The 12,778-nt window shown below is 48.1% G+C and overlaps 1 protein-coding gene across 4 annotated transcripts in view; it reads left to right on the top strand.

Annotated features, from left to right (window-relative positions):
• FBXO21 (F-box protein 21) overlaps positions 1–12,273 on the top strand; it is a 39,111-nt gene extending 26,838 nt beyond the window's left edge. Inside the window, exons 11-12 of one of the 4 annotated variants that reach the window (XM_029222274.1) lie at positions 465–622; positions 12,120–12,273. In XM_029222274.1, the coding sequence (XP_029078107.1) occupies positions 465–622; positions 12,120–12,151 (190 nt within the window). In that variant the 3' untranslated portion in view covers positions 12,152–12,273. Of the gene's footprint in view, positions 1–464; positions 623–7,584; positions 10,057–12,119 lie in introns of those variants that run through there. The other 3 variants (XM_029222259.1, XM_029222266.1, XM_029222284.1) reach the window with 3 other exon arrangements.
• The last annotated feature ends 505 nt before the right edge of the window (positions 12,274–12,778 follow it).

The raw sequence follows: 12,778 nt of genomic DNA, 5'->3' as shown, positions 1-12,778 counted from the left end.
ACCAGGTGATGTTCCCATGTCCAGCTTCAACGGTTATCATACAGTTTGTTTCACCCCCTCCGCCTCCTCCCTGGAGCAAATACCAGAGGTCCTTTTCCTCTGTAGCTATTTCGGTAGGTAACACTGAACGGTAAGGGCTCACTTTTTTAAAAAGACACCTTTACCATTCTGTTGTCATATCTAAGAAAATCATCAGTTCGTTAACCTCATCAAATATCTGGTGAGAGTTTGTGTTTCCTCAGTTCTCCTACCATGGATGGATGGATGGATGGATGGATAGATAGATAGATAATCAGAGGGGTTTACAAAGAGAGGCAGGAGTAAAATTGATTTAGCATGGAGTAAAAGCAGGTGTATCTCTAAGAATGTAAGTTTCAGAGAAGCCAAGCCATTGTCTCTGTATTTCATAGCTGCCATGACAGGGCCCCAGGGAGCTGATCTGCCACTGCTCTTATGTTAATTAGGTATGGCTATAACTGTGTCATCTATGGCTGGGACCCCACCTGCATGATGGGACATGAGTGGATTCGAAACATGAACGTCCACAGCCTGCCTCACGGCCATCATCAGCCTTTCTATAATGTTCTGGTGGAGGACGGGTCCTGTAGATATGCCGCCCAAGGTAAGTAGCTGGTACTGTCTGTACTTGAAGCACACATCTGAGCACTCAGATTCTGCAGGCACAGGCTGTCAGTCTGTTCAGAGTTGACAGGTGTCCCATGGCTGTTAACCTCATCAGAGCTGGTACTCAGCTAAACGTGGGTGGGTATGCATTGGTGCGGCCATACCACGAGTTACCCAGTCACCACCCCAGGGTCTCCCCCTCAGTCACCACCACAGCCAGGACCCTGTTCCAGGCTGTTGCCAACCTCTGTTTTGATTGGTCATTGCCTCTGCCAGTCAAAGTCCTGCTTCCCAGGCACTGCCATTGGCTTCCTGCAGGCAAGGAGGGTCAGCTTGTGCCCTGCTCATACTGCCTGTCTGAACTGGAGGGCACCGATTGGCACTGTTGGGGGAGCCACCCGAGCACTGAGACTGGCAGCCAGTTAGCTGTGCTCCCCCCAGAGACGCCCCCAGTGGCCACTGTGGGAACTGCAGTTCACAGCACTGGCTCTGAGGGCACCTGGGAGAGGCAACAACAGGTAGGTGCTTGGTAGGTGTTTGGGGTCACTGCCAGCCCTGACAGGTGCTCGCCCAGGGCTCTCCTCTTCTTTGTCCCTCCATTTAGTGAGATGAATTTGTCGCATGCCTGCCTGTCAAGGCATTCACAGTGTTCATTTTATTAATAAAAATGCTAACATAGTGCTGCTCTGTGACAGCAGCCTTCTAATGTACATTGGCTCCATTTGAGAACTGTAGTTACCATCATCATCATCGTGCACATTTGCTACACAGGGAAACTGAAGCACATAGAGGTGTTTAAACTTTAACTTACAGAGTATGCGGCCAGGCAGCTTGGCAAAGAGCCTTCCCCATGACCATCATGCTGCACCTTTTTGCGTCTCACCTAAAGCATCATGTTTGACCTAAGTTGATATTGTGTTCTGGTAAATCCAATAATAGAAATGTTGGATGCATAAAAATCTCAGAAGTACCGAAAAGACTAGAAAAAGTTTCATATTAATTATTGTTAATTCATTAGAAGCTGGGAGAGGATCGTATACAAGAGGAATTCCCTCTATTGAGACCACAGCTCACCTAACCTCCGTCAGTACAAGGGGAGTTATCAAAGGGGGCGATGTGCACCCCCTGTCAGATGAAGGCACTGACAGGGATTTTATTTAACTTAAAAAGCTTTGTCAGATAAAAAAAAATTACACTACAGATTTTAAAAATCAAGTTATTTGGAAATTGCTGAGTGATTCTCGGACTGTTTGCACCCGCCACTGATCACTCAGTGAGCATTTCCCACTGCGCGTCACAGGGCAAGTCACGAGCACAGAGGAAATTGTCTTGTTGTCAACACTGGGGTCCGTGTCTACACCTTCACCTTGTACACTCATTGCCCGTTACGTGGAGTTGATATCAAGACTTTGAGTATCTGATATTTGGGTTTCTAGAAACATTTATATTAACTTTAAAATGGGCTTCTTAGAGTAGGTGAAGCTGGGTATTTGGTTTTAAGGTGTTCTGAACTTGTCTAGTGTCTGCGTAGAAGATTCAGGAATTCATCCTAATCTTACCTTAGGTCAACATGAGCTGTAAGGTTTACAGTCAGAACACTGTAATGACTTTGTTAAAAAAAAAAAAAAAGAAAAAGAAAAATCTGCTTGTCAGTTTCACACTCTAAAATTGATTTGAAAGAATATCGCAGATAACATGACCTAAATACTTAATCATACATCTTCTAAGAATAAGGACATTTCTCTGCATTACCACAGGTACAACATTACACCCAGCAAATAAAAATGATTTCATAATATCTGACATTCACTCAATATTCAAATTTCTCAATTCTCACAAGAATAACTTTATAGGTTCGTGTTTATTCATTTTTAAATCATGATCCAGACAAGATTCAGGCACTGTGTTTAGTTATTATGTCTCTGTAGTCTCTTTTAGTAAAGAACCGTTCCTCATTTCTCATCTTTTTTCCCTTTTTCACAAGACTTTGACTTTTTGAAGAGTCCGGGCTGGTTGTCTTGTAAATTGTCTAACATTCTGGATTTGTCTTACTGTTTCTTTGTCTATGTATTGTCTGTAAACTGGAAGTTAAGCCCGGGTTTGGTTAGATCAGGTTGCTGGTTTTGGCTGGCGTGCTTACTCTCAGGTGCTGTGTGCGTCACGTTGCATCTCGTCCAGAGACCGTGGGGTTCCGTGTCCCACTGTTAGTGAGGCAGAGTGTGGTCATTGGCTAAGATGGTGACTTGCTATAAGGGACAGTTTTCCCTCTGAAGTTAACAGGAAATCCATGGGGTCAAACTGGGGCATCCTGGGTATACCCTGTTCCCCAATAACCTTTATCCTTATGTTTGTTTTAGCACCTATTGGCTCTTCTTGCCTAAATCATGATGTGAGAATTGCAAAATGGTGGTTTTCTACTGCGGGTATTCCCTCGAGTTCTGCAAACAAGAGCTTTGCCCTCCTTCCCCCTCTTCCTCCCCCTCTTTCTCTCCCTTTTCTCCTCCCCCACCCTCGCCTCTCTCTCCTCTCCTCCTCTCTCCCTCGCTCTCTCCCCCTCTCTCCTTCCCCTCTCCTCCCATAGATTCCTGGATTTTTTATTTAGTCAATGTGTTATAATCATTTGGAACAATTTTATTCTCAAATTAGCCCACATTTAGCCAGTGAGCGACCTTGAGAGGGTAAATTTTAAAAGCACTAATTTAAATATGTTTTTGAACATTTCTGGGTTAACATATTTGCATTAAGTTATTTTGCTTTTAAACTATTTCGTGATCTAAATTTTCAGCCTCTGGCTCCAGTGATCCTAGTAATCTGGGCAGAGCCCATTGATGAATGCTTTTCTGTTTTTTCGCTCTCCACAGAGAGTTGAAGAGTGAATTATAAACCACATACCTGCATGCCATCCTCAAATACTTTTAGTCTGCACAATTCAGTTTTCCCTCAATATGTTAACGGGCTATACAGCATCTTGCATGTTTGTAATTTTTGTTCCCACTAGGGGGCGTGCTTTAGTATTAATATTTTCTTGGTACCAGAAACTCCTGTCTCAACTTCCCTGCGTACTTCTTAGTACTGAAGAAAACGACTGTCACAGATGCTCTGAATTTAAGCCAGCTGCCCATATTGGAAGGTCAGGAATTCAGCTGTGGTGTGAAAACCTGGCTTTTACATGTCTTCCGTGTATGATGGTAAAGCACCTGGTTGAACACTTGGGCCGTGGCGTGCCCTCACCCAGTGTCAGTTTCCTTTTCCATAATTGGTCTTCCACTTCCAAACTAAGTTTCTACCATCCCCCCTCCCCCCCAGCACGCGCACACACGGTCTGTGGCGGTCTGCACGTGCTGGCAAGGGTGTGAGGACTCCCCGCGTCAGGGTTGCAGTGTAAATTTTCAGCCGTCTCAGAGGGCAGTTTGGCTCCCTCTTAAATTGTCAAAATCTCAAGTGCTCTTTCTCCCCTGACCTGGCACTTCTCCCCTCGGTTCCTCCACTGGAGACGCACTGACACAGGGGGCCTGTGGTCCCTTTGTTATGACAGCAAAGCAGTGTCATTCATGGGACTTGTCTGGTAAATGGGGGTATATGCAAACTTCGGGAAGCTGAGCTGCAACCAAATAAACCAGCTGCAGGTAAATGCTTACCTGCATTTGTTTGATAGGAATAAGCACACGTAGGGCAGCACGGAATCTTCTCTGAGTGCATATAATATATTTAGCTACATGTGTGTATGTTCATAAAAGAAGGACTAGAAAAACTCACAGTCATAGTGGCTTCCTCTGGGGAAGGGCCTATAGGCGCCCCCAGAGGACTCATGGGTACTGTTTCCAGACTTTTACAGGAATGTATTCGTGTATTTTGGGATAGCTGAAATTTCTAAATAAAATAAGCAGACACATTTCTCTGAAAATTTTAGGGGAATCAGATTCTTGCCAAGATTTTTCCAGGACTTTTAAGTAGTCCCTGTTTAATATTTTGCTCTTTATTAAGTTTTGTATCACTTAGATTTCTTATTCCTCTTCAAAATTTTTTTAAACTTATTTAGTGGATTGGGAATTATTTTCCCCTCATAATACTTAGTTGTCAACTTCAGTGTTTTATTTTTTCCTAAAAAAGTTTCCTTTATGAGTACATTTTTCCTGTTTTGCTGGGAGTCCAGGTAGATAAACACTGAATTCAGTCCATGTTCCTGGTTAACAGCCAAGAGCGGGGCTGTGAGCTCCCTCGTGGACTGTCACTACCCCTTTCCTGGCTTCCCCAATGTTCTCTCCGTACTCTTCATGCCTCTTTGTTTGGGGCCCACGTTCAGAATTCTCTGCAGCAGCTGCCCAGTCGTGCTGTCCTTACAGACACGTGATCATGACCTGACTGTGACCTTTCTGCCCTCCTACCAACACTCAGATGCCAAGCATTAGCTGACACCAAGCTGCTGCTTAAGGATACATAGAGAGAAAAAGAGAGGGAGAGAAGTGATGCTGAAACATGTGTCTGGCTTTCTTCAGAGCAGGCTCTGGGCACATTTTGGTTCAGACAGCTGTGTGTTGGGGGGTGTCCTGTGCATTGATTTAGAGGCACCCTGGCCCCTGCCCACACAATGCCGGCAGCAGCCCCCAATCATGACAACCAGAAATGTCTTCAGACGTTGCCGAGCATCCTGTCAGAAGCAGAATGGCCCCCGGATGAGGACCAAACGGACTTTTATCTCTCGGGGGTTATCCCAGGTTCTTTGCCCTCCATCGAACATCTCTGGGGCAAGAACAGCTGACAGGGGAAGGCAGTTGGCCGGGTTCAGGCCCCAGGCCGTGGTTGCATCCCCCTGTGCCTCCCCAAGGCAGGTATGCCCGTGACTCATTGCTCACTGGGGGAGGGGGCAAGACAGCGGATTTTCTCAGCCAGTGGCATTTTAAAGCATCCAACTTTTTGGTTTTTTTGTTTTTCAACATTTGTTGAAAATAAATGTAAGGAAGGAAGTAAAACCATCCCCAGAGCTCTGGTGGTAACAGTAGGGAGAGGTCAGAGCTCATAGAGCACCGTCCCCACAGCCTGCCTTCTGAGGCAGCCGTGGCCCGCCCCTCTGGTCTATCCCAGCCCCTCCTCCCTGACCTCTGCTGGCGGGACAGTGCACGGGGACGCTTCTCTTCAGCTGCTTCCCTAGCCCTGGAACTGGGCCGTCTGGGTTTGAGCCCCGGCTGAATCCTTGGGCAGGGTCCTCACTCCTGCTGCTGTCAGCTCGGCCGCAAGAGGGCGTGTGACCAGAGCTCTTCGTGGAGCCTTGTGAGCTGGAGGCTGTGCACGTCCCGCGGTGCCTGGCGCGCTGTACGTGCCCAGCTTAAAGGAGTTCACGTAAAATGTGTAGCTGTATGTGCATGTCACGTAGCAACGCAGGCATGTGGCCTTCCTGGCTTTTTATAAGTGATAATGTGTTTTTCCTCCCACTTCCCCCATAGCGTCTTGAAAACAGGTTGCGCGTTTTCCTGGCTGTCTAGGATTTTGCTGAATTAATGTGCCATCATTTATTTACATAGTGACCTGCAGTTGGACATTTAGATTGTTGCTACATTTTTTGCTCTCCTAAGCGATGCTGAGGTAATGTCTGAACGTTCATCTTTGCTCGTGATTGGTATGTGATGTCCATAAAGGTGTTGTTTTCTCAAACTGCTACATCCGCAATTGTAGTCTGAATAAACAGCCTAAAACAACTACAAGCACAAAAGTTCTTTAAATCCTCCCATCTTGTAAAAAAAAGTTACAGATTGGATTACAAAGTCTTTCCCCCTCTCTTGAAAGACAAACATCTGTTACAGGCAGGCTTCCGAAAGGCGCTTGTGTTTATCCTGTGTACTCTGGGTGGAGGGCACCGAAGGTCCTGAACATGCGTTTCAGGATGTTTAACGAGCTGTTGAAGAGATAACCTGCTGAACCGTTGGTGTTAGTTAGCCCATCAGCTAGGCTCGCACAGAGACTCCCTGAATTGATTTTGGCAATAGGCGCTAAGTATGGTTCATACTGATCTGGGACGCAGTCAGAGCGGGGAGGCCTGCCTGGGCACCTCCTTTCTGGTCCAGGACATGGAGGGTGGGGGTGGCCTTTCCTGACTGGGGGCCACACGCAGTCTAGGACCAGGGCTCTATGGCCAGTGAGGAAGGGCCCACGAGACACGGTCCTTTCCTTGGTCCCATGGAGGAGCCGTTTTTCAAATAGCTTGGGGAGGGAGAGGCCATCTGAGAGGATTTCAGGCTTTAAAATACCTCGCAAGTATTATCACCTCTTTTTTTCTCATTCCGTTTTAAAGGAGTCTTATTTTCTATTGCTTTCTCTAGTGGCAAAACGGGGAACACGGAAGGGAGGTAGTGTGGTTTTCCTAAGAGATGATAGAGGTGCCACAGCCCATATCCCTGTAGGGTCTAGAGGTACGAGCCATTTTTCATTCCTCCTCTCGGACCCCAAGCCAGCCCTGTGAGCCGGGTCCTCGCCCTTGGAAACACTGAAGGGTGCTGGGGGTGGTGGGAGGGCGGTTCCCAGTAGCAGACTGGGAGGAGGAGGATGACAGGGAGAGCCGTGCGAGCGGCTGCTCAGGCGGCTTCAGAAGCTTCACCGCTGGCAAGAACCGAGCAGGCTAGGCCACCCTCGGCCCACACGTGTGGCTTTGTGTTGGATCAGGTCAGAGAAGCCTGCTGAGCCCCTAGTGTGCAGACCCCGAGGGACTGCTGGAGTTTTGCTCAGAGAGAAGGAAAACACTTGTGTTCCTTGCGGAGCTGGAGGAGGACCCCGAGCTCCCTCCCTCCATCCTCCAGTGGCCTCGCCGTGCCACCTTTTCCTGTTTCCTCCTCTGACTTCTATAAACGTCTGTCTTTTCTTCCCCCCCCCCCAAAATGCACTCAGAACGGGTGATAGGAGGGTCTCTGGATAAAAGATGCTGCAGAAATCAGCTTTAATGAGAATATCCGTGTGCCTCTCTGCCAACAGAGAACTTGGAGTATAACGTGGAGCCTCAGGAGATCTCACACCCTGACGTCGGACGCTATTTCTCCGAGTTCACGGGCACTCACTACATCCCGAACGCAGAGCTAGAAATCCGGTACCCAGAGGATCTGGAGTCTGTCTATGAAACGGTGCAGAATATTTACAGTGCAAAGAAAGAGAATGTGGAGTAAAGTCTAGGGGGACATTGTACCTTTGCTGCTGCTGCTATTTTCCAAGAGAACAGGATTCCGGACGGAGATGTCTCCACGGATCCCTCTGGATTCACACCACCGGGAAAGCCACTTAACAAGTAGTGCTGATTGCCTCCTACTAAGTTTAAATCACGTGTGCTCTCCTCCAGCTGCAAAGACAATGTTGCTCTCCGCCTACACTAGTGATTCATTGAAAGGCACTGTGTTCAGTGGCATGGCTTGTATGCTTGTCCTGTGGTGACAGTTCGTGACATGCTGTCTTCATGACGTCTCACAGTCGACACTCTTATAACCGTTCTTTTTCTTCACTTCCCATTGTGTCTGTCTACATCGTCTCAGAACGTTTCATTTGCTGGACAGATGAGGTTGTCCGTTCGCAGTCATTTCTCTCTGATTTCTCTGTGGAATATGTGCACTCCTTAGTCAGGATCATCTGTCTTTTTACCCTGAATTTAGTGCCGATCCGGGGCTGAAGCTCTAGGTGATCTTGGCAGTATCTTAGCTCTGGAGTCATTAACAAACTAATGGTAATCAGAAGCATTGGGATTTATTTTTTTCTAATTCTTGAAACAGATTTCAGGCATTTATCCTTTTCTTTATTTGAATTGAGAGAATGACGCAGTTTTGCCTTTCGGATTCGTCTCTTGGATTTACGCTCATATCTCTACGAATTATTAGTTTTCTATTTTATTACATAAAATTCTTTGAGAAAATGCATAATTAATAATAGCCTTTGTGAATGGGGTTTTCCACATTCATCTGCTCTTCCTCCCTTTAAAATAAGTGGTTTTTTTAAAAAAATCTACTCCAGTATTGTAAGTAGATCTTGAATCAGTGATGAGTTTTCTTTGTAGTAGGCAGTACAATGTGCTGTTAAAATGTCTGCTTTCAGACACCGTACTCCGTGGTCCCCAAAGGCCTGGGAATGAGGTTTCACTTTTATAACCAGAAAAAAGAAGAGATAATGAAACTTAGAAATTAAAAAGGAAAGGGGAGTTTTCGTGCTCCCTGTCCGTCCTTAGAATCACTTCAGAACCTTTTTGAATGTGGCGGGGTAGAAATAAACGGAATATTTCCAATTTTAAGAGCGTGTGCCCTGTGGGAAAGGAGACGTGAGTGTGGCCCATGTTCTCGAGTTACCGTTGCTGTGAAAGCACCAGGAGGAAGTCTGTGCTCAAGCCGCTGGGGAGTCCGGCTGCATAGCCAGGCTCTGCTGGCACCGGTCCTTTCCATGTTCGTGGTACCTGAGCGTGAAGGTACCGAGTCTTAACTCGGCTCCGGACTCCCACCGTTCTCGACCTGTCCCTTCTCCAGCGGGCTGACCTTGTAGTTAACCAGTAGCAGCTAACTTCTGGAGTTAGGACCTAGTTACTTTAAGTTTAAAAGATTCCAGTTGCTCTAGTGAATGAGACTTTCGGGGGCTGTGATCCAGCCACGCCTCGCTGCCTGTCTGACCATTTGCATGCAGTATTGTCACACCATGTTTGATGACTGCCTCTCGTTTACCCTTTGGAAACCCTGGGATGACCAAGGTTTGGGGAAGCCACCTGAGACCACTTACTAGCAAGTGACAGCTATTGAGCAGTTGTAGGAAAGAGATGGGGATTTGGCTAGCCAGCTCCCTCCAGCCCCCATCAGCTCCGGTCCAGGACCCGTGTTCCTCATCTGTCCAATCCAAAGTCAGATGATTTGGACTTGCATTTGAAATTGTGACCACTCACAACACCCGGCCCGTCTGAGGTTGGGGGGTTTTACACTACTCGCATTTAAAGGTGAAAATTAGATACTATGGCGTTAATGTTGGTGAGACGCATCACTAAGAATCTGGCGCGTGCTGCGAGCTACAGTTGTTGGTTTTCTGGTTTGATTTCCTTTTTCCTTAGAGTAACATCGAAGCCAAGAAAGATGGTTTTACCTTTACTGACCCCCTGTAAATATGTATCTAGACTGTTTCTAAATGTGTTTCTTCATGAATGCTTCATTTGGCTCCAGGAAGCCTGTGTCACCTGTGTAAGTTGGTCTTTGGGCACTTTATATTTTTCTAAAAATGTGTTTTGGATCCTGTACTCTAATAAATCATAAGTTTCTTTTTAAAATTTTTCGAAACGTTATCTCCACTTTAAAAACCCCTGTTATAAAAGTAGAACTTTCACAATGTTGAAATATTAAATATTTGGATATAGTAACTTCTTTTCTCTTCAAATGAATGCCAAGATTTTTTTGTACAATGATTAATAAATGGAACTTATCCAGAGAAACCACACAAATGGCCTGCCGGGTTTCGTTCCCGAACAGAAAGCCCAGCCGTGACAACAGCAGAATCTCTCTCAGTTCTCATTCTGATTGAAATATGCAAAAATTGGCTCTACTGAATTTCTCTTTACATCAGTGAGCGGACAGAGCACCTTTATATTATGATTTCCCTGCCAAATGTTAATTTTTCGAGCTGGCTAGTCATCTTGAGAGTGTCCGGTTGTAACGCAAAGATTGCAGCCTTTTGATTATGTCGAGTTACGTGTTGTAAAGTGAGAGTTGCAGTGAGAGTTGGTGTGTCGTTAATGCTGACCCGATAGCTGCACGCACGCGGCGTTTTCCACAGCGTCCCGCTGAGCGCCGCTTCCCAGCGCTGTCACACGTGTGCTGTCACACACGACACGGAAAGGGATGGTCACAGCTGAGCCGTCACCAGTTTCGTGCACTGCGGTGTTTCTCAGAGCCTTTCACATGCTGTTGTACTTTGTGACTTTCCAGGAGGGGAGTGTAGTGGTGTCTTCCCAACTTCTAAGACCCTAGAACTTTCCTCCCCCAGCACACCTGCATGTGCACGGCATCCCCGAGGCCCAGGGTTTGCAGACCTGCTTTGGGAAACACAGTCTCAGCGAGACGTCAGTTATGCCCAAACCTAGTCCACGTCACCAGCAGACCAGTCTTGCGAAGCGTCTCGTTTGAAAACATGATCCATCTAATCGGATTTTGAAAGGCTGGCTTCGTGGTGTCTCTGTCTGAGCCTCGTAATAGCTCTCCATCAGAAGTGCGTTTTACATTGCAAAGTCATGTTATTTCAAAAACCAGCATCAATACTCTTGCTCAATCAGTTTTACATTTTCTAATACCCACTTAAAGTCTCGTTCTACGTTTAAAACATCTGAGTCTTTCTTAAGGTATTAAACCGAGTCACGCTTTCATGTCCTGGACTCTCATCCACTACCACCAGGCCCCTTTGCTGTAAAGGGGGGGACATGTCTTTCCCTTCGTTCACGTTCCAAGGGAGTGAAGTTGGAGTGCCAGCAGCCTTTTCATGATGAAGCGTCTTGTGGCCGTAATAATCAAGCTGTAGCTCTTCATGTTTTTTGTTTGATTTTTGGAGGGAAGGAGAGACTGTTCACCTAGAAGGAATGCAGAATTTGGCTCTGTGGCAGTCTGGTTTTGGAGACATTAACAGCTGTACTGCAGGTGTTACCTTGCATTGCGTGCTCACTTTAAGCCAGGCACCAGCCTCAACTGTTTATAATCCTCACGGCAACCCTGCAAGACGCGGGCCGGGCGGTGAACGTGTTTGCAGGCCGTGTAAGGTCTCTGTCACATATTCTTCGGTTTGAAAAATGTAAAAAACATTCTTAGCTAGAGGGCTGTGAAGAAACAGTCCACAGGCTGGATGCGGCCGGCTGGCCCGTGGGCTGCAGTCCGCTGACCCCTGCTGAGGTGTAGGCCCGCCTAGTTCCCTGAGCGGACTGCTCGCAGGTGGGGAGCCTGGCTGTGAACCCAGGGACCTGACCTCTGAGCCCCAGCTCCCCGCACCCAGACTGCCGACAACCTCAGCAACTACCTCGCAAGTGTCTTTACCCTTTGCCTGGCTGCAACCTTAACTTCTCGCGTTTCAGTTCTGAAAATTTATAGAGTCTTGGGAGAAAAGAACATTCCTTTGGTGACTAAAACTTATGTGCAATTACAGAAGAAATGTATCACGGCCATTTAGCAATGATTGTATTAGGGTAATGTTAGTTCTGTAATAAATAGACCCAGAAATGTACGATGGCTTGAACACAGAAGAATTTTCTTGTTCACGTAACACGGGGCAGGGGAGTGGGCTGGCGGGCGGCCCTCACGCAGTCACCTGGAGACCCAGGCCCACCGGGTGTGGCTTCCCAGAGCACCGTGGGCCACCTGCTGTGCAGCGGGAGGGCGGGAGCGTGGAGGGGCATGTCTGGAGGGCTCTTGAGCTGGGGCTGGGGGCAGCGCTCCCCACTTCCCCTCACCTTCCTCCAGGGAGGCCAGGGTGGAGGAGAGGGGGCAGAGGGGCTCAGGCGGTGTGCTTTTCTCCTGCAGGGCACGCTCCCTCCCAGGGAGCCGGCGTCTGAAGTCAGGCTGGCGGGGCTTCCAGGCACCAGGCTGTGGGCAGCTCAGTCCAGAAACGTCTTGCTGGCTCCTGCCACAGCACGACCACCAGCAGCGGGGGTCCCTGCAGGCCACACTGCCACCGCAACCGGTTCTCCCCGCAACAGATGGCCTTGGCGGGGGGGGGGGGGGGCGGCGCGGAGACCTCACGGGGTGAGCCGCACCCGTAGGTACTTCTGCCTCAGTAGCCGGAACTCAAGTCACTGACTCGCACCCTAACTCCAGAGGAGGCTGGGCGGTGGCCTCCTGTGTGCCAGGTGGGGAAAGTGAAAGGTTTGGGGTCCCCGCCTTGTCTGTGCCTCTCACCCACTTCCTGCCCAGCTGGGCCGTCCTCCCTATCAGTCCATAACCCCCCTCCCAGTTCCCATTCACTGGTGAGGCAGGGAAATGCAATGAAAACTCCCGCTTGGAAAAAGAACGAGACACACAGTAGGCCCTGGGCGCTGGCTGATGAAATACTGCGGGGCAGGTGGGCGTCGTGAAGCCGCCTCCCTGTGGGGCACGCGGGAGGTTGAGTGTGCTCTGTGGGAGGGACTCCCTCGTCCACTGCTCCCCGCACCCCATCCGGCCCTTTAGGGCCCATTCTGGTC

The sequence above is a fragment of the Monodon monoceros genome, unplaced genomic scaffold (assembly GCF_005190385.1).
Source record: "Monodon monoceros isolate NGI ecotype Baffin Bay Population unplaced genomic scaffold, NGI_Narwhal_1 Super_Scaffold_1, whole genome shotgun sequence".
NCBI lineage: Eukaryota > Metazoa > Chordata > Mammalia > Artiodactyla > Monodontidae > Monodon > Monodon monoceros.
Note: the sequence above shows the minus strand (reverse complement) of the source record. Positions and strands in the feature narration are given on the sequence as shown.